This window comes from Drosophila nasuta, chromosome 3 (assembly GCF_023558535.2).
Source record: "Drosophila nasuta strain 15112-1781.00 chromosome 3, ASM2355853v1, whole genome shotgun sequence".
Lineage (NCBI taxonomy): Eukaryota > Metazoa > Arthropoda > Insecta > Diptera > Drosophilidae > Drosophila > Drosophila nasuta.
Genome location: NC_083457.1, coordinates 23,727,858 through 23,749,194, shown reverse-complemented (window position 1 = coordinate 23,749,194; position 21,337 = coordinate 23,727,858). Strand labels below are relative to the sequence as shown.

The window sequence follows — 21,337 nt, the reverse complement described above, 5'->3', positions numbered from 1 at the left end:
GCTTTTGCACAATAGTTCAAGGTTGCGAGTAAATAATATCGTTAGTTTGATGTGCCACCGAAAAATAAAATGTTAAACTTGATACTGGCCTATATTAAAGTTATTGTGGTTTCCCATTAAAGTTAGTGCACATAACAAGTATTGTCAAGAAGTTTTCGCGTTGGATTTTAAAGTTCATCGATTGTCAAACTTTCAATGTCTATTGCATTTAATTTCGACAACAACTTAAATGCACTTTTAAAGTGGTTTTCATTGCTGTTCATTGGGTAATATACTCTCTTCATAGGGTAGAAAGGTATTATAACTTTGTGCGTCATCAGCGTCAAAAGTCGAGAGGATATATGCAAGACCTTCTGTCCGTTCGTATGTCCGTATGAACACCGAGATCTTAGAGATAATAGGAGATAGAGATATAAATTGTTTTCGACAGCACTTTTAATGTTTGCACGCAGTTTTTTTGTTTTTAAATTTTTGGGTCGCCCAATTCCGCTCTGCAATTCGTAAAAAACGCGTGCTGATAATCTGGTATATTTTTAATGTAAAACTCTATTAATATGCCGAATATAGCCTTTGATATATTTTTCAAATTTTTTTGTGGTATATTAATATGGTATATTTTAATATTAATACCGCACTGTTTTTCTTTCATTCAAAATGGTTAGCGGGTATGTCACAGTCGAACACAATCGACTGTAGCGTTCTTGTAATACTTTGTATTCATTTTCAAGCATTATCAGCATTCATTATGTAATGTGAATTAAATGATTTAATTAGATAATGCCGAGGATGCTTGAAGTCAATACCCATATGAAAGAACAGCCAAATAATCGTTGAGCACGTGGCTATTGTTCATAAAGCTATTAAAATCTAAATGCAATTTTCATGCATGGCCACAAAACTAATTACAACTGAAGTGTCAAGCAATTGAGGCAGTTTATAGTTATAGTCGCACTCAAAACTTGTGCTCGGCTTGTAGTTGAAGTTGAAGTGTTTGCCGGCCAAGTGGCAAGCTGAAAAGTTTTTGGTTGCCGCTGCACTTCGACAACAACTCACATACGTAGCTTTAAGTGCACCAGACAATATAAAAAAAATGTTGCTGCCCAAAAAAAAGGCAACTAAAATGAAACTTACAACCTTTTTTACCATCTGACTCTGTGAATGTGTGTGTGTGTGTGTGCTGAAAAATGGCTGCAACATAAAAATTGACCTCAGCGACAAAGGCGATGTCGACGTTAGACGATGTTAGCAGCCAAATAGTTGGAGACAGAGAGGCGCACAACGAGACACAGCACAGAGCACACAAAAGTGGAGCAGCAATTGCCCCTGGTCGGTGCCCCTGCCCCTGCCCCTGCACCTCGAGTACATGCTACTGCAGTGCAACTTGGACTCGCACTTGGACACTGAATTGAAATCGGCCGAGCGAGCGCGTGTCTCTGCCTCTGAGTGTATCTATGTGTGTGTGTGTTTCTGTGTGTGTCTCTTTGGTGGGGCAGACAAATTACAGTAGCCAGATTTCTCGTCTTTCAATGTTGTTTTGCATTTGCATTTGCAGCCATGCCACGCCCGCGCTCTTCGCACTCTCCTCAGAGGCAACTCTGCCTCTCATGTTTGCCTCATGCTGCTACACGCGCTGAACGTGTTTTTTTGCTTGAACATTGTTGTTGTTGCTGTTGGTGTTGTTGCCCCTGCTGCCTCTGCTGCTGCTGCTGCTGCTGTTTGTTGCTTGTTGTTTTTCATGCCTCGCATGCTGTTTTGTATATCTATTTTTTTCAAATGCTCTAAAGAATGTGGTTTACTTTTTGGATGAGTTAACAAGCGAATCGTAGTACGTGTTGTTGTTGCAGCTGCCTGCTGCTTGCTGACTTCTGCTGCTTGCCTCTTCGAGTCTACTATGTACATACATGATTTTGAGTCTAATTTGCGTTGAACGCTTGGCAAATTTGTCATAGAAAGTGTTTGTTAAAAACTGCTCATAGATCAGTTTCGAGTGATAATTTAAGTCAACGTCTGACGTGACAAATAGTCTATAATTTAGCCACTGTCCGCAGCACAACTTTTGTGTCCATTCGAGGTTGATTTATGCCCCAACTAATATGCCAACAAGTATGTCTACTTAAGTTTCGAGCGCAAAATTAATGTTTTTGAAATCTTTATCATTTCAGCGCAAACTGATTTGCAAGTGCAGCAATCGCCGACATCGTCTAACTTTTCCTACGGGTGAGTTACTTAATATTACGTATACGCATAGTAGAACCCCTAGCATAGTAATAATTACTATTCGTGTGTGGCAATAAGGAAGCATAGTCGTGTGTTTAATCTATTCTGGGAATATGAGTTAAAGAGTCTCAAGTTCACAGACTGTCGGCGCTTTCAAAGCTCTCAAAGGTACAGGTAACATCTTTGAATCCCAAAAAAAAAATAAATATATGAGCATAATTTAAAGTTTCGCATGCCATAAGATTAAGTAGTTAGAACTTGCAGATGGAATAGTTCTAAGTAAATACAATTTAAACAAAACAAAAAAAAAAAAACTGCGCAGTATGGATTAATATTAATTGTAGTTGTCTTGGGACAAGCTGGAGAGCGAAAAAGACTTGGATTTATTGGGATGTTCTTCGCGGATTTCGTGCGTTGTAGGAATTTTTTGATGAGCCGCACTTAGCAGCTTCCTTTCGTCTGAAGAGGAGCAGCTGGACAGCTTTTAAGTAGAGCTAAAAATAAGCTCGCAAAATTTCGCTGAGTTTGTGCCAAATGTGTCAATTCATTGGCAAAGACGATGTCGATGTCTGCCACTTCTTTGGGCGAGTGCTAAATGCGTTGGCTTAGCTCTCTCTCGCTCTATCTGCCATCATCTCAATCTGGCTCTCGACATAGATATGTGAGTGTGTTTTTTTTTTGCTAACGCATATGGTAATGAGGCCTAGTTCTGTGACCATAAACAGATTATCAAAATGTGCGCTCACTTTTCTTTAATGGCTTTCGCGTTGAAGCAGAAGTTTTGCTTTGCTTTTGGCCACTTTAGTTGAGTCATAAAGATTGAAATATGCTTAATACGCACTTGGTGGCCAGAAATACTACGCTGCTGACACGGTTGCTCTTGATCGCTCCCTCCCTCTTGTCATGGACCTTTAGTTGATGACGCCGTTTGGGGCGTAGCCTCATTTGCCGCTGACATTTGTCGCACGACGCTGCTCTGGTCCGTCCCACGCGCTCAGATTTATTGCGGGCTGCTACGCTAAGCGACTCAGTTGCCGTTGCTGTTGTTGTTGCTCTGGCTGTGGCTGTTGCTGACTTATTTATGTGCTGCGTGGGCAGCGCGAGGCAAGCGGCGTTGTTGCTGTTACTGGAACTGTAGCTGCTGATTTTTTTTTGTGTGTTTCGGCAGCAAACGGTTGCAAATTGCGCAGCATTTGGAAGCTGTCACTTGGCCGAATCCATAGAGACTTTACATATCTTCCACTTCGTTCATTTCTTTCGTCGGTGCCGCTGGCGAAATTCTTTGCTGCCCTTTTGGAAAGTAGCGCGTTCATGTGGAGGCGACAACGACGCAACGCATTTGGGCCACAGTGAAATTAGTTGCCATAATAATTATAATTATTTACGAGTTATGTTTGCTTTTTTTTCTTTTACCATATTACGGCTAATTTCTTGAGTTGCGCCAATAAATTGTGGCAGTGGCAGCAACATTTTTCGCTGCTGCTGTGGCGTGTTACGGTAGCATTTGACACCAATTGTTGTTGCTGTTGTGATTGCATGCCATTGTTGTTAGCCCTCCGTTGGTGCCTCCGTTGCTGTTGCCGCTGTTGCACGTCATTCAAATGACAGACAGCCAACGAACTTCGTGTTCAAGTGTTTGCCAGTTGAGATCTATGCTGTTAGCTCTCTAAGCTTTGCTCTGAAGTTTTTGTCTGTCTTTCATAGTGTTCGTTTTTGTGACTCTTGAGTTGCATTTTCTTGGCTGTCAGGCGAAGGTCAAAATGCTCTTGTTGTTGTTCTTCCACCTGCGCTGCAGTTTGTCAAGTGATTAAATCTGGTCTCTACACTGAGCACAAATACTGAGCATTGACTATTCAAATAATAATTTGAGTAATTGGACAATTATATATTATTCTGCATTTTATATTACTTCCAAAATAAGTTTAATTTTATTTCCATTTAAATTTGAGCTGCTATAAATTGCTTAATTTAGTTTATTTACTTAAATTGCTCGACGTATTTGCGCGCAGTGTATTTACGGAGGTGGCCCACACAAATTAATTGTGGCAAATTATGAAAGGTTATTATACAAAATAAGTGTTGTGAGCTATTCAAAGCAAAACTGACAAACTGGCGAGCTGGACAAACTGACAAACTGGCCAAATGGCAACTGACCAGGGCAGCTGGTGCTTTTGGCCAAGTGGCTGCTCACTTGGCTGGTCAATGCCATTTTGTTGGCTTTGTTTGCTTCTCAACTTATTTGTTTCTATTGCTATTGCTGTTGCTGCCGCTGTTGCTGCTATTGCTGTTTGTGTTTGTGTTTTGTTGTTTTTGGGGTTTCTTCTATTTCGCGTTTGCGCGTAAACAGCAGCAAAAAGCGTTAAAACAAAGCTAACGGTACATATTTGTGCTACGTATTTGCTTTGCGCTGTGGTTTTTAACGAGATTTCGTGATGTTTTGATTCGTGCTGGCAACTGGAGCACACACACACAGCATCATGTGATATAAATGTAATGTAAATAGCGTACAAGTTACTTACTTTGCTATGCTTTGACTACAGATTGAGATACAACTGCATAAACAGAGTGAGATAATTTCGATTCATGCTCATTGTTAAGTTGTTGAATTTGCAGCTGATTAAAATTTGTTGGAGCTTAGCAAATTATAGTAAATGAAATGCACATTCTATTACTATAATTATTTCTATTACATTATTATTTCAGTACTAAACTTTATAGATATACGATAATCCATTCTCTATCCGTTATCTATTATGTCGTAATTTTCATGCTATTTTTCTTGCATGTCCTTTAAGTTTTTGACATGGTCCATAGCTTTATCTTTATGTTTTTTCTCTGGGAATTGTACATAATGAAATGCAAATTCTGGTACTATAATTAATTTTATTATAATAACATTGAGTACAATCGATTAGTGTGTATTGTTCTATATAGCTATCCGATAATCTATTATCAATCTATTATGTCATATATATCGTATCTTATATGTCTTGCATATCGTTTAAGATTCTGACATTGTTCATGGCTTTATTTAATGAAATGCAAATTCTATTGGACAATTAGCGAGTACTAAACTATATACATAGCTACCCGATAATATCATATCAAGCATATTATGTCGCTGTACACATGTTGCCTGCTGTGCATATCTTATAAGTTTCTGACATTGTCATACGTTGTTGTGTCTGTCTTTCGTTCGCCCTCATTATAAAACACAAATCATGCATTGCGTTTACTTAACGGTTGCTCACAAAGAGCTGACAAATTTATTGTCGCTGCCGACATAAATCGGTATCAGGCCTGACCCACAATTTGATGCCAACTGGAAATGTGTCAGCACTGCGACAAGCAAATTTGCCAAAAATCGTGCTGTAATTGACATATATATGGACGCATTATACAGTTAACATGTTTCGTTCTCTTCTTGCTCACATTCTCATTATGCATGCAGGCTGGTCGAAGGGGGTGTGGAGGGGGAGAAAGACAAACAAAAGACTGAGGTAGCGAACTTGCCAAGATCATGTTCAACACATTTCAGAGACACTCGCTTTACCGGGTAATACAATAAAGCTATCACTGACTTCATTGTTCGAATCAATTGCGATTTTATAGTTTTCTCGGAATAATAATAATAATGTTATTGCTACAAGATTTGGGAATAATTTAAGTATTTGACGTACAATTTAAATTAAGCGAAATTATGCACTACTAGAAATGAGAAACCTGATTGCTCTGCATTAAATTAGTAGACAGCATTTTACGTAAGCGGCGTTAGAGAAGCGTCACTGCAACATTCCAAAAGAGGTTTCAAAAACCAAAATAATATTCGGTTTAAGCAAAACTTTTCTTCCGATATTTATGTGTTATTAATTTGCTGATTTGTTTGCATTTAGAGAAAATATGTTGTGCCGCCAAACTAGACAAAGTTTCCCAGTTTGATTTATTGCCTAGATATTCCTGGTCAATTTGCATTTCACAAATCGAATGCGTCTCTTTCTCCTACCCTGATTGTGTTTGGTCAAGCGTTTAATTTAATTCTGTTGACTGGCAATAAACTGCTAAATGCCAAAAATGGGTTCTCATTTTGAGAAAAAAAATTTCACTTTTTCGGTCTATGTCTGGTTGATGCTGTGGATACTGCTTATAAATAAAAACAAATACAAATAAAACAGAAGCCGAAAACCGGTTAAATTGCCAAACAAATTCCGACATAGTTAAAATTAATTTTTCTTTTTGCAGTTTTAATTAAAGCATTTTGTGTGTTGTGCGTTGCGGAGTGAAAGTCTGTCTGTCCAGAATTTGGTCAACTTTTTGCTTAATGGAGGCCAATTGTCGGCTTCCGTTGCGTTAAGAATCAGCTAACAAATAAGTGCAAAGCAACAATGCTATTAAATTTAATTAAAATGAGCTAACAAAAAGCACCAAGCAGCGGGAGCGACAGAAAGCAAAAACAATGCACAATTTGTGGCAATTTTAGTGGCGCTTTTTCACTTGCCAACCGAAGTGGAGGAGTGCCAAGGGGGGAGTGAGTTAAAATGTGCAAAATGTGTGGCAAGTTAATTAATTAATTTAATAACGCTCGCTGTTTACAGTTATGTTTTTGTTTCTCTGCTCATTTGCGTTGCGCTCGCTGTTGATGTTTCCATCAGGTAGCCAAACTCGGCCTGCCATTGTTTTGTTCATGTCGATGTTTTTGCCCGTTTTTTTTTTTTTTTTTTTTTTTTTTTTGTCTGTTGTTGTCGAACTCTTGACTTCGTTTGCGACGTAGCAGCTGCCAGCCAAGTCCAAACAATATTTTTGTTAGCCGCTGAAGTGAGGTAAGCACTTGAGGTGCTTCAGGTGCTGCCATTCCCCATCCCATTCCCATTCCCTCTTTTGCTTCGATGTAGTTGGCAGTCGTAGCTCCACGTAGCTCAAATGTCCTTCTGCTGTGGCAGAAATTCTTCAGCGTGCATTGACATTGGGCTTGGGCTTTTCGAGCGACTGCTGCTCTTGCTGCTGCTGCTGCTGAGTTGAATTTAACACCTTTTTTGTGACGGCCGGCATGTAAAGCCCAAAAGCAGAGCCAGCAGCCAGGCAGCCCAGACAGTTGTTGGCCAACAATAGCGCAAATACAAAAAACCGTGGCAACAATGACAACAGCAACATAGAAGTAGCAGCAACATAGTAGCAGTTGCAACAACAGCAGCGTCCTTTAAGGCCGGCACAATGCACTCAAAAAATTGATGACCCAACGCGAAACGTGACGTGACGTGAAGTGGGAGAAGGAAGCAGCAGCAGCAGTAGCAACAGCAATGCGACGTTTTAGTTTGAAATTGATTTTCCCCATGCGGCGACAACAACCACAACGACGACGACGTTGACCTTGCTTTGGTTGCATTGCTGCAAAAGCAAAGCATTCAGCATTCGCACACCCGAGGGACTTGACAATTGTTGGCCATAAACGCGCTAAGCAGCTGCCCATTGTGGGCACACGCACATTCACACACACATACACACTCACGTGTATGGGCATGCAGCGTTGCGCATTAGAACACAACTTACCAAATATAAACAAAAGACTTAGGCAACGAACTTGCGCACCGCAGAACTAAACAATGGCGCGTGCTATGACTATGGCGATGACTATAGCTAAAACAAAACACAAAAAAAAGCACAGCCAAAGCCAAAGCCATAGTCGCAATCATACTCAAAGCCTGTTTGGCCAGCCATTGCGTAGCTGCAAACCTGCTCTGATCATGAAAATGCATTTGCTCTCAGCGTTGTTGTTGCTCGGTTGGTGCTGCCAGAGTTGCTGTTGTTGCTGTTGCTGTTACTGGTGTTGTCTTTTGTTTAGCGGCCAGAGATCTAATAATAAGGTACTGTGCTTGCTAACGAAAGTTATTTATGCATGCCACAAGTCTACTTAGGCCTGCATGCGTCATCGGTTGCTGTTCATAATTTATGCCAAGACTCGCCCCAGCAATGGCAAAGGCAAAGACATAGGCAAAGGCAACGGCAAGAGCTACGACAACAGCCAATGGCGTGGGTGTTAATGGCGGCGCGACGCAAACAGAGCGGCAACAGTCGCTGCCGCAGTAAGAGCAACAGCAACAACTACTTACTGCAATAGTCACGCCAGAAAATACTCAGCTGTGTGTTTGGTATAGAAAACAAGCTAAACAACTACGACAAGAACAGCAGCAGCAGTCGCTGCAGCAGCCACATTAACAACTGTGCAACAAAAAAGAAAAGAAAAAAAAACAGTGCTGGCAGCTTCAAAAGGGTCGACGACTTTTGCGCCCGCATTGGCACCCATTGGCAAGCGTTCAGCATTCAACATCCCAATGCGCTGCAGCTGGCAATGGCCGTCGCATCGACGTGTTGTTTGCCGCACGTATTGCTAGACTTGGCATAAACCAAATAAATGGAAATTGTTTAAAGTTTGCTTTGGTTTATGGCCTTAGACGCTGTCGCTGTCGCTATTCCTGTTGCTGTCGCTGCCAATGCTAATTGCATTGGAATGTCCAAGAGTGCAGATGCTGGTCATTTGCGTGGGCAGCCGCAAAAGTCGCCACTTGCCACTTGGCACTTAGTATTTTTCTTTCTCTCATTTTTATTTTACACATACAAAATGAAGCGAGAAAAGTCCAAGAAAACTGAAAACTAACCGCGAATGGTGGAGGGTGGAAAATAGAAGGGTTGAAAGCTGTGGCCAGCGCCATTAAAGAATTTCGACTGAAACTCCACCCAGTGCAGACGCAGCGTGTGCAGAAATGCGGAAAGACCCTCCATCATGACCAGTATCGCAATTGTGAGCACAGCCCAGATGAAGAAGGTTGCAGCGAGCACTGGCACTGCGACATAGATGGGCAATTTATTATGTATGCCCTTGCTCAGCACCATCTCGAAGAGTACATCCGCCAGCTGGCTGTGGGCCAACGATAGAGCCCAGAGACGCAAGTAAGATGCCGTATGGGAGACCGAACCCAATACACTCTCGATGGTATGGATGCCCGAGTGTATCCAGATTTCCGTCAGATCGAACTCGACATCATCGTCGGCTGGCGGCGTTTCATTGACTTCGTCGCTCTTGCGCGGCTCACCATACTTAGGCGGCGAACGCATCTCCATCAGAGTTTGACGTCCCTTTTTATTGAGTGCCTTGAGATCGCGTTCGCCGCGTAGCTTCTTCAACTTCTTCTGGCGATGCATCAAATAGATGGGCTTGCCGGCCAGCAGTATGGGAACAGCAGCAAAGGCGATCAGCACGAGGACATATTCGACCAGGCGCTCATTTGGAAACATGCCTTCGTTGCAACCTTTGGAGTTCCCTTCGGATGTCTTCATCAGCATCATGTCAATGAAGGTGATCAGCACAGACGGGGCGCAGGCGGAGTTGTATGGCGATTGCTTCAATCCGCCAAAGGTTAGCCACTTCAGGAAGATGAGAAAGACGAGGTAACAGAACAAACAAGTCATGAATACAAACTGCGGTATCACCACCAGCAGCAGATCGGCTTTCTGCTTGTGCCGCACGCAATTGATGGCGGCCAGCGTCAAGCCGAACATCATCTGTGAAATGCCCAAAATGATGGCAAGTTTCATTTTCAGCGAGTTGAAAGTGGTGATCGCGTCCTCGCCACTGATCTTCCAAATGGGATCGACGCCAATCGGATACGGATGACCCGAATAGAAGTTCGGATCATTTGGATCCAAGCCCAGCTCAGCAGTGATCTTTTGCACGGTGCTTGTGTTATAGACACAGCTCCAGCTAGAGCCAAAAATATTCATGGGCATGGCCAGCACATCGTTGTAAATGAAGCCCACGTAGACCGAGAAGATGCCCATCAGGAGAATGATATAGCGACCAGCAAAGAGAATATTCAATATCTCATTCTCGCTTTGTGCTATGCGCGCCGATTCTTCGATGCGTTTCTCGCGGAAAATGAGAAAACTTGCAAAAAATATGAGTATCAAGCCATGTCCAAGATCTCCAAACATAATAGCAAACAGAAAGGGAAATGTGATGATTGTATAGGGAGCAGGGTTGAGTTCCTTGTAGTCCGCCATGCCATACGAATTGATGAGGTTCTGAAAGCCTTGTGTGAATTTGTTCAGTCTGAAGTGTGTGGGCGGCACATGCTTTGCTTTGCGGGAACGCATCAGCAGCAACGGCGGAGGATTCAAGCCGCCGGCATCGCCGTGCTCGATCAGTGAGCCACGATTCAAGGCGGCACGCACTTCGCCCACCTGTGACTTGGGCACAAAGCACTCGGCCTGCAGATACTTTTGATGCTCCTGCGCCCCAACCGGACTCATGCGATTCAGCAGATCGTAGACCTTCATGGCCTTATAAAGATTGATGCGCATGGAATAGGTCAATTTGGAGGCCGTAAGCAACATTTTTTTGCGCACAACTCGCGTCTCGGAGAGCACCAAATCCAAATCGCTTGCCTCGCGCTCCAGCTGCTCGATCATACGCAGCCGCTGACTGGACGTCTCTGGGCACTCAAAGATGGTAACATGGAAGGCGACGCAGCACTTGAGCAGCTTGGGACGAATCGTTGCCGATATGGTCATGAGTAGCACCACAAATTTGTGCACCAACTCCCGTTTGGCTCCCACCTGGTCGTAAACACGCTCTGGCATCTCGGCACGGCGCACGAGGAGATTGCGACCAAAGAGTCGATACAACATAAGTTCAAACGCCTGAAATTTGACCACATTAATGCTGCCCAGCAAATAGTTGAGTTGCGAACTAATTGGCATTGCCTCAGACTGATCTTTCAGAAGTCCCATCATTGTGCTCTCCGTGAACAGGAGCTCAGCGCTTTGCGGTCCATCAGACAGCAGCATCTTTTGCGCCTTCTGCAGTGCATAACGTTTCTCGATCAAATAGTTGTGACGTCGCTCGAGTGTATTGTAGTGTTCCATCACCGAACGCATCTCGGTGTTCATGCGACGCAAATGACTATCGTAGATGGGTATTTGCGACTCCCTTGGACGATCCTCGGTATCCACTGCAGCATAGTAGGTTGGCACAATTTCCAGACCAGGCATTTGCGCCTCCAAATACTCGATAAAGCGCAGCAATTCATAGCAGAGATTCACCTTCGATGTGTACATGCCGTTGAGCAGTCGATCCTCATCGTACACGTTGTTGAACTGCAGTCCGCCCGTGTGGCCCACCTCGACGAGGCAATTAAAGGCGTTATCCTCATGCAGTAGGAGCTGGGCCAGCTCCATGTCCTCGCTGACAAAGAATGCCTTGGCCATGCTTCGAAGAACGAGTCTCTAACCAAAACTGCCTCTAGTACTTAAGTATTTGTTGTTTTGCTGTGACTTTTGGCAAAGGCCTGCTTTGGTTGATTGTGTCTCCTGCTAATTGATACGTTGCTCAGTCTAGCAACAAACTTGATGTTGTTGTTGTTGCTGTAGCGTGTTTGCTGTGGACTCCACTTAATACTAGTAGCTGCTGCCTCACTGCACAAACACAGAGCAAGTCCAAGCTGACGGCCTGAGCATAAGATCAACAGCGATAATTTAGCGTTTGCATGCTGCTGCTGTGACCCCTTGCCCTCGCCCCCGTTCCCTGACTGACTGCCTGACTTGGCTGTGCTTGCACAGAGTCGCAGTCGCAGTCACAGTCTGAGACCCGCCCACATCTCTCAGCCTTTGCAACGCTACACTGCGCAACACAATAAAAAACATTAACGCTAGCCTGCAATTTAATGCTTTGTTCTCGCTGGGAAACTTTATGCAGTGTGGTGCACTCTGAATTCAACCGTGTTCCAAATGCTGATTACGCTTTAGATTGATATATGCAAATATTTATTTATTACTCAATGTTTTTACAGCCAACATTTAATGTAGTAATAAAGAGAGCGAAAGGCAACCACCGGAGTTATGACTCAATGCCCAATGTTTTCACACTTAAATATGCTTAAAATTGTGCCAGATAATCGCACCCAAAATTGTTATATAAAATGCAGAGCACAAGTAACTTTGGGCATAGATTTTATTACGATAAAACAAGAAATAAACTTTGCTAAAGAATTGCTAAAGAAAACACTCAATAAAATTCTATTGACTGTGCAACTTTTGAGTGTTGTTTTGATTACTATTTTTATGCAGTGTTTGCATTTAATCAAAGTGCATTCATTGCTTGTCTTGTCTGCTTATGCAAGTTGTTGTTGCTTTGACTGTTGTTTATGGTGTTTGTTGCTGTCGCTATTTTCTCATCAAATGCCACAAAGATGCAGCAACATTTTCCCATACAAATCGAAGTTTAAGCGTTTAAGACAAATTGTTTTGTAATTTTTGGGCCTCTGTAATTGTTGTTGTTGCTGTTGTTGCCAAAAGCGTTTTACTCATTAGCTGCTGCTAAAAGGAAAATCGACATAAAATGTGCTTGGTGAAAATTTCGGGCCCATAAAATGTTCGTTAGCGTCTAGCAACACCAACAACAACAGCAGCAACAGAAACTTGGTATACAATAAGCCCGTTGGCAACAATGGCTAAGATCGCTACAAACAATGAAAGTAAAAGTGCCAAAGCGCACTGCACTTGATAATTTCTTGGGCAAGCTGCTTGTTGTCGTTGCCTCTACAACGCTCCAAAGTTGTGCCCGGTGGACAATAAGCCGCCGTTGTATTGCTCTCGTTACTATTGTTGCTGTTGTTGTTGTTGTTCGATTTCATTAGCTTTTATTGCAGCACTTTTGTTGCCAAAGAAATTAAGTCACCAATTGAAAGTTGAAGGAAAGCAAAAGTGGGCTGCGTTTTCACTTTTGCCAGGCCCAACAGAAACAATTGCAGTCAATCGTTTGGCCATTTGCATGCTGACCAATAAATAACCGAAACAGAAACGTGGCCGAAAAATAGCTTTTAGAACTGCAGCTGCAAACAATGCGAGTTGCAGCACGTGCACCAACTCGAGCATGAAGAGAGAGAGTGGGGGAAAGATGGCTGTTACTTTATTCAACTTTGTGGCTAATGGAATGAGCACGAATCAGGCAGAATTTCGAAATGATTTCTATTTAGAATTGTCGAGTTCAATTGTTTTCATAAACTAATTGGCATTTATTTTTCTCTCTCTGCTTTCAGTGTGATGTGAGTCGGATCGAATAGCCGCAAAGTAGACGCCATCAAAGGTAAGCACCAATAGATTTGCGGCATTAAAGAGCAATTAAATAAACGCCCACGCCCACTCCCACGTTGAATACAATTCACTTTTCAATCAAACGGCAAAACGGGGAGAAAGTGCACTCACACAACTCGCAACGTATAATTTGCCACTGGCCCACAACAAGTAGAACCCAAAATTAACGCCTAAACAGCTTCAGACTCAGACTCAGACTGAGACTCAGGCCTTTCAGCATTATTATGGCAATCAAGTGATGAGGGCACCATTTTAATTACAATATAGTAGTATTTGAGGCACAAGTCTGAAGTTATTTGAGAGTTTTTTGAGCGGCAGCTGCTGCTTCTACGAAAAATTGGGGTCAAGTTTGGAGCACACGAAGCAGAACATACAGAGATGATGATTTTATTTTTGTTGGGTGAAACGAGAGCAAAAGCCAAGCGAAAGTTGAAAGTGACAACAATGCCGAAAAAGAATAAGCAATTGTGGCTACTTGCGTGTACATACTTTGCCACAAATTGTGGGCTCTTTAATTAAACAAATTATAAAGGCAAAGCTCAGGAGAGAGAGAGAGAGAGGAGAAAGAGGAGGGGAGTCTAGAGGTGAGTGACGCACATTCATAGCCAGCATGTTTTGAAGAGATCACATGACGCTGAGCCGAGCACTTAAGAACTAACTGTGCTTGGCAACAGTTAAGATTTTGGCATTGAATTGGACACTTCAGCCTTACGGCTGAATGCAAGTTCGTTGCTTAAGTCATTCGTTTCTGCGACCTTATCATTCTATGACTGTGACGAGTCGCAGTTGCTGTTACAGTCGCTGTTGCAGTTGTTGTTGTTGCAGTTTGTTGCGTCTGTGCGTGGACGTCTAGCCCCAGCTTGATCTTGGCCTGGCTTGCGCCTGGCACCGTTACAAGTCTCAGGCTATAAGTCTCAGACCCGTCACTTGCAGCGCTTCATTAAAATGTCTGCCTTAGCCAAATGGTTTTTGAAATTGAAACGTCTATGCGGCTGCAACGTCTCTGCACAAATGCATCTTCGTCTGCTGCGGCTGCAACGTCATCGTCTCTCCTCTCTTCGTCCCCGTTGCCATCATCTTTGTCGTCATCATCATCAACCGCCGGCGGCGGCAACTGTTGAGCTTATCTGGCAGACGAACGCATCAAGCGCTCGCACTTGGCTTTGGGGCGATGCCAAGGCCCGCGCGCGTCTGTCTGACTCTTAGCCACAGTCTGAGCCCGATCATGGTTGCTCTTTTGTGGTCGACGACGTTGCTGCCACCAGCGCACAATTTTCAATTTGCCAATTGTAGCAGTAAACTTTATAGCTGTTTTTTCCCCACTTTTTATTTTAGCTTACTTCTTCTTTAACTTCTCTACTCTTCCCTTTTGCTCGCCTCCTCCTCCATTGGCAGTTCGGGTGTACCGTTAGTTTGGTGTGCATGTGATTGGCCTTAGGTGTTGGCCATTTATGTACTTACCTGTGTGTCTGCCCCACCTGCTCCACATGTGTGTGTGTATGCGAGATACCACAATATAAAACTGTATGTGTGTTGGGCTCACTAAATTGCGACAATTGGTTAGACCATTAGCCAAACTATCTGTCTGACGGAATGACAGACAGGCTGACCAGTAAGTGTGGGCGTGGCCACCGCAATTCCAACTTCTTGCTTTCGGCCCGTACATAATAATTTGTGCAGGAATTCTGGCATGAAATGACGATCATATTTTAATGTAATAAGCTAATAAGCGGTGAATGCCCTCAGAGATAATTTACTGATTGAGGGGTTGACACAATCATGCAACGAGGCATGCAACAAATGATGTGATTAATTTTAAGGAAATGTCAGAAAACATTTGCATGCAAATTGTAGCTCATTCAAGCGGACATATTAGTAGTTATGTTGCTAGCAAATTTATACTTAAACAATATATAAAATTAGTTAAATAAATATAAGTATACCTATTAGACAACCCTCGTTGCATACTCATGCGGTTGTCTAGCCCCTGCTGGAAATTTATTTTGACCAATTTATGTGGCATATAAATTGGAATTGACAGGCGGTGGCAGCTGCAGAAAACTTCTAATGAATTGCGTTGCATTTTGCGTAACTGCGGCACTTTGTGGCACAAAGCGCGTGCAACATTGTCTGGCTATTAGTTGTTGGCTGCGTAATTCGAAACAAAAGAGCGCTGAAATACACAATCGCAGACATAGTTGGCAATTCATTAGGCACACGCTGCGTTGCATGATTCTTGCAATTTGCAACAAAATATTTTGAGCAAACATGACCCAATTTTTGTTTTATTATTATTGTGTTGCGGATTTGACCAGCAACGGCAACAATAACAACAACAGCGATAACACATGTGCAACAGAGAACCCCAAAAGCCAGCAGGGCGTCGCATGGGTGTGCGTGTGTGTGCGTGTGTTTGTGTGCGGCACGAGTTCAAAGTGAAATTCATAATGGAAACGCAGCGCGCCCTCAAACTCTCGAGACTCAATCGACTTGAAATTCACATGGCCGCAATTTGTTCTTGCCATTCGTGGTTGTTGTTGTTGTTGTGTTTCAGAACCTAATCAACACATCATCAATAACAGTGGGAAATCATTTGTTCTATGTGTACATTATGTTTTCTGTCCATCTGTCTGTCCATCCATTCGACTGTCTGACAGCAGCACACAGATCTGAGCTCCATTGGAGCCGCGACTTTGCCCGCCGTGTGGGAGATTAATCACACACGGGGCCATAGGCTCAAGCGTGAAATGCAAACAAACAAACAGTCAGACAGACCGACAGACAGACAGAGAGACAGTTGGACAGCTAAGTTTCTGGACAGCTGGACGTTGATTATACACAGCACTTGGCATTTGAAAACTTAATGAAAGCAGGCAAATGTCTGTGGCTTTTCATTTGCTTTTTTCTATACTTACTTGATTTTTCTCTTCGTATGTGTGTGTGTGCAGTGACCCGGCACGCCCACTCATCCTGGGTTGACCGCCCACTATGTCAGCGCCTGGCAATTTGATTGCCACTGTGTGTGGGCGATCTGCTGTTTTGCCTCTGACTGGGCCCCGCCCACACACCGCCTGCTGCAATTGATGCTCGCAATTATCTAAAGCCGCGCGCAAACAATGCGCAAATTAAATGCAATAAACAAAATACAGGGTGGTGCAGCGGTGGTTGGGCGACGCTGGTGGTGGCAAACGAGTGCAATGTAAATATTTTATGTTACAATTTGCAGCGTTGATTTGTTGCATATTACACATAAAATAAGAAGGAAAGAAAATCGAACGAACAGTCAGCAAAAAATAGAAAAACCGCAGCCAGCCGCAGGCTACGTGGGCTGCTGAGCGAACCATTGATGTTGTGGTGCAATTAGCTGGTGGTTTGCTCATATTTTGCAGCTAACTTGCCGCGGCGGACAGTTCGTTACAGCATCGCCATTTGGCGCGCCGCTCCCGTAATTTGCTCATAAAAGCGCCTAATAGACACACAGTCAATGTATCTGTGAGTGTTGTGTGGTGTGCGGTGGCTACGCTTTGGTTTTTGGGTGGTGCTATGCTCCGCTAATCGAATGCCAAATTAGCCAAGTGACTGCAGTCGTTGACCGTAACACGCGCCACATTCTGGGGCGCGGCTATAACTTTACAGATCTGCCTGGAACCAAATCCATATCCAAAGGCGACCTTAACCCATTGAGAACCATATCGTATTGTTTTATTCATTATCACAACGAATTGCTTGAAATTATAACAGCTTTACACTATTCGCGATTTTTATTACTGTTTATACCCGGACCCATAGCGTAAAAGAGCATTATACTAACTAAAAATTTCAGTATATTTTAGTTTCTTAGTGTATTTATTTGGGATATTTAAATGATCACACTTAAATATTTTGTTTTTACTGCGAAGTTGTGAGGGTATATTTCAGTATTTAGTATATTTCAGTATTTTTTGGTATATTAATTTGGTGTATTTGCATGATAATACTGTATAGTTTTGCTTTTACTGATCATGGGAAGAACACACTCAACTGAAGCTTTCTTGATTGTTTATTTTTAACTTTTCTCTCATTAAATTCTTTATGTTTAATTCAATTCCACTATTATTTTCGCTTGCATCATCGGTTTATTCTTTGTGTTAATTGTTTTTAACAAAGTTTCTTTTATTTTTATCATGAAGTGGTTTTGCTCGTGAGTTGACCGCAAAATATTATTAAAATCATTCAGACAAATCTGTGATCATTATCAAATATTTGCAGTCATAAATTGTCAGCAACTGCAAAGCATTATTTTATATTTTTGTTTTTTTTTTCCTTGATTAATCTTCAACTTATCATTTGCAATTTATGCTAAATGTTTGTTTGCATTGCGCAACTCACCGTTTAATCTTTTTTGCTGTTGTTGTCATAAATATTTCTTTTGTTTGCGTTGCATTTTGTTTATCGCAGATATTACGCAACTTTTGTGAGATATTCTTATTATATTATTCTGAGGAATCTGGGGCTTAACAGTCATCAGTTTTATCATCTGCCATCCTCCAGTTGATCATCGACGAATCACAAAAATCTTGTAAGCGACCTTCGCAGCGCATTTGGTTTTTTCTTTTTTTTTGGCTTTAATGCTCAGCTTTTGGTAGAATTCATTTGACTTGTCATTGTTTTTATTGTTGCTAGCATTGTTGGTGTTGTTGTATAAATTCATGCATTTATTCATGCGCTCATTGCCTCAATTAATGCGACATTGAACGCAATTTGTCGTTTGTCATTAATCTTCTTTTCATTTTCATTTGGCCAGTCGCGCCTTTTGCGTATGCGGCCAAAAACAAATTTTAGGCCGCCACAATTTTGGCATTTTCTTTTTGTATTTTCGTTCAACACGTAATTTCAGTATCTTTTATTACGGCAGGAAATCCCATGTCGTTGTCAATGTGCAAACGAATTTATCAGAAGAGACGAACCTGGAAATTGTCTAACTTTTTTTCGTGATGAAAATTAAGATTAATTAGTTGCAGTTTAACTTGTCTACGAATGGTATTAATGACAAGCCTTTTCGTGCAATTTTATTCAAGTGATTCATCACACTCGATGCACACTGTGCGCTCGCAGTCCTGTGTGTGTGCGTGTGGTACTGTGTGGTGACAAAAGACTTTTGGCTCTTTGGCTTTGTCTGGCTAATAGAGTGCAAAGCCAAACCGACGCACTTGCTCTGAATCTTGTGCATTCAACGCAAGTAGAGTTCAGTTCGGTTCAGTTCAGTTCAGGCCCAGGGCCAGTCTCAGTCTTAGGCTCAGGCTGAGGCTGAGGCTGAGATATCATGGCCACAACTATAGCGTGGGCTGTTTAAGTCACTGGCTTTGGCTTTGGCCCCTGGGGACAGGGCGTGCCCTGGCCCACATGAGCGCTTTATGCGGCCACATTGCCAAGCTCCTTTGTTATCAATTCAAGTGGAACGTATTACGTGCATTAGTATCCTTTTGCTCGAGCTGACTAGCTGCCTGACTGGCTTGCTGGTTTGCTGGCTTGCTCTCTGTCTGCCTTTTGTGTATCTTGGCCCTACTATCGTGGGGTGCTGCGTATTTATTTCACTGTGTCAAGTTCTTTTGTGTCGACCTGCAAGATTTATGACACTTTTGTTTAAGCCAACGAAAAGCTTTTAAACGTCGCAAAAGAGTGGAGGAGGAGGACGTGGAGCAGAAGGAGGAGGAGGAGTGTAAAAGAGACTCAGTCATGCAAAATCGATGGCGATGCTTATCAGAATTGTTTGGCGTGGAGCTTTGTAGCTCTCTCTCACTCTCGATGCTTGGCAGCTTGTCATAATTTTTGTGAAGAGCGCTTGGCTTAATTTGGTGCGAGTGAAAGACTTGTGCTACCCACTGTAGTTGTGTCGTTGTGTAGTGTAGCAGCGGCAGCAACTCGACACTAGATTGAGATAAGTTGTGCTGCTGCTGCTGCTGCTGTAGTTGTGTTCTGTTGGATGATTTATGCTTGACACGCTTATTGAAAAGCCATAAAACCGCTGCTGCTGCTTGCCAGCTTCGAAGTACTTCGAAGGAACGGGGTCATCAGCTGATAGCATTTGATTTATACGAACCGCATTTGACATAAATATTTTATCTGGCACTGCACAACGCGTCGTATGAGTGACATTAGCCAAAAAACCGAGAAGCAAAGCCAATGCAAAGTCAACTAACAAGCAGCCAACTACTAACAGTTCGTTAACAGAAAAAAACAACAGTTAGCCTTTTGCATACACACTGATAAGGCGCACAACAATAAGCAGCAGTGACAGCAACAGCAGCAACCGCAGCAGCAGCAGAAGTTGGACTTGCAACCTGTCCCGTTCCGTATGTGGCACCCACCCAACCAAAGTCATTCTCCCCCAAAACCCATTGCAGAGATGGCAGATGCCTCAGCTAACTCGTGTCTGGCCACGGCATATACTTAACAGTAAAATAAATATTTTACTATAAATCATGCATTAGAGTCGGCAGCGGGCTGGCTGCCTGCCTTGTTACCTGTCACATGTTGCCAGGCCATCAACAGCGCTCACACAGAGCGAGAGAGGAAAAGAGACAGAGACAGGGCAGAATGTGGCAGGATGTGAACGGCGGGACGGGGAGAGGAGACAGGGGCATCTCACGACTTTTGCCAACGCTCGGAAGTAACACACATTTAGCGCTCGAGCAGCCCAAAAATATTCGCTAAAGAGCAGAGCCAGTTAGACAAGCAGCTAGTATGCTAGACAGACAACCAACGGGGGATTAGGCAGCCACAAAAACGACTTTTGCACAGGGGAATGCGGAGCAGAGGGACAACAGATAGGTAGCCAGGCAGCCTGTGCTACGAAGACAGCCAGGATTGCTGTAGCACAAACGTTTTGCATATGCTACAATCGGTGCTGGCAATTAGGCTAAAAAATAGCTAAATGAATGAGCCACAAGGTAGCATTAAATATATTAAATTGATGTCTAGCTAAAAGTCTCACAAACTGTAAATGAATAAAAGTCTATTTCATTAAATATTATTTATTTTTATTAATTTCTATGTATGTCTTCTTGACGTATTAAATAATTTACCATTAATTCTAGCTTCTCTTTTATTTTCATAATAGTTTTATTTAGCCGTATTCGCCGTAAAATAGCTAAAGTCCGCACAGCACTGACAGCTCTGTGGCTGTTTGTGTAGCTGGAGACAACATTTTGCATTTGGAGGGAAATGTTTAAAAATAAATTGCAAGCGATATATTTGATATTTCATTTAATTTATTTATGCGCCGCATTGCAACTGCCTCGCACACCAAACAGACACAACAAATGGAAAACATAGTCAACATTATTACGTATACGACATGTGTGTATGCATGCCGAAACGGCATTTCCCAAAAGGCAACGCAACCAGCAACAACCTCAACAGCAAAATAAAGCCAATGGTCAAGGCAGTCTCACTTGCAGTCAACTGCACCTCTTGATCACCTTCCTCTCCCCCCGATTCGTTGCCATGTTCGTCTCAGCCTCGTAATCGATGAGCTGCTGCGCATTTGGTCAATAAACGCATTTCTGTCATTTTTTCGCAGCGCAAAATTTATGGCGTGACTTTGGCTCTAACTCGGACTATTGGCAACTCGATGTTGCAGTTGTGGCCGAGACAGCGCCTTAGACTGCGACTGTCGCTAGGCCTGGCGGCGTCTTGCCAAATGCCATTTTCATTTGACTTTGACATTAATTTGTGGCCGCACTTTGCCTTAACCAGGAAGTCGCGGCGCGTCGGCATTGCGCAAATATTTATACATTAGATGATTTAGAGAGCATTGCACTCGTACTCAAAGTACTCGTACTTAAATCACAACGAACAACAACAACAGAGACAACAAAAAAATGCTAAATAAAACCAAAGTACGACCCCAAAAAAAGCTAGCTACAGTGGGCACTGAATGTCTGCTCCAGTTGCATAAGCAAATACGTTTGCCAAAGATGGGAAAGATAGCGAGATA

The 21,337-nt window shown here is 42.7% G+C and overlaps 2 protein-coding genes across 5 annotated transcripts in view; one reads left to right on the top strand and one right to left on the bottom strand.

Annotated features, from left to right (window-relative positions):
• LOC132793488 (uncharacterized) overlaps positions 1–21,337 on the top strand; it is a 95,614-nt gene that overhangs the window by 35,291 nt on the left and 38,986 nt on the right. For 3 of the 4 annotated variants that reach the window (XM_060803435.1, XM_060803433.1, XM_060803432.1), the window contains exons 3-4: positions 2,163–2,217; positions 13,305–13,351. The gene's annotated coding sequence lies outside the window, so the exon portion shown is untranslated. The remainder of the gene's footprint in view (positions 1–2,162; positions 2,218–13,304; positions 13,352–21,337) is intronic. The other variant, XM_060803436.1, reaches the window with a different exon arrangement.
• Positions 8,793–11,565, bottom strand: LOC132792008 (V-type proton ATPase 116 kDa subunit a 4). The gene has a single exon (XM_060801196.1). It carries the CDS (start codon positions 11,473–11,475, stop codon positions 8,863–8,865), a length of 2,613 nt encoding a protein of 870 aa, XP_060657179.1. The 5' UTR covers positions 11,476–11,565; the 3' UTR covers positions 8,793–8,862.

Excerpts from the sequence above, each read along its gene's own strand:
- LOC132792008 (XM_060801196.1), bottom strand. The coding sequence starts at position 11,475 with ATGGCCAAGGCATTCTTTGTCAGCGAGGACATGGAGCTGGCCCAGCTC.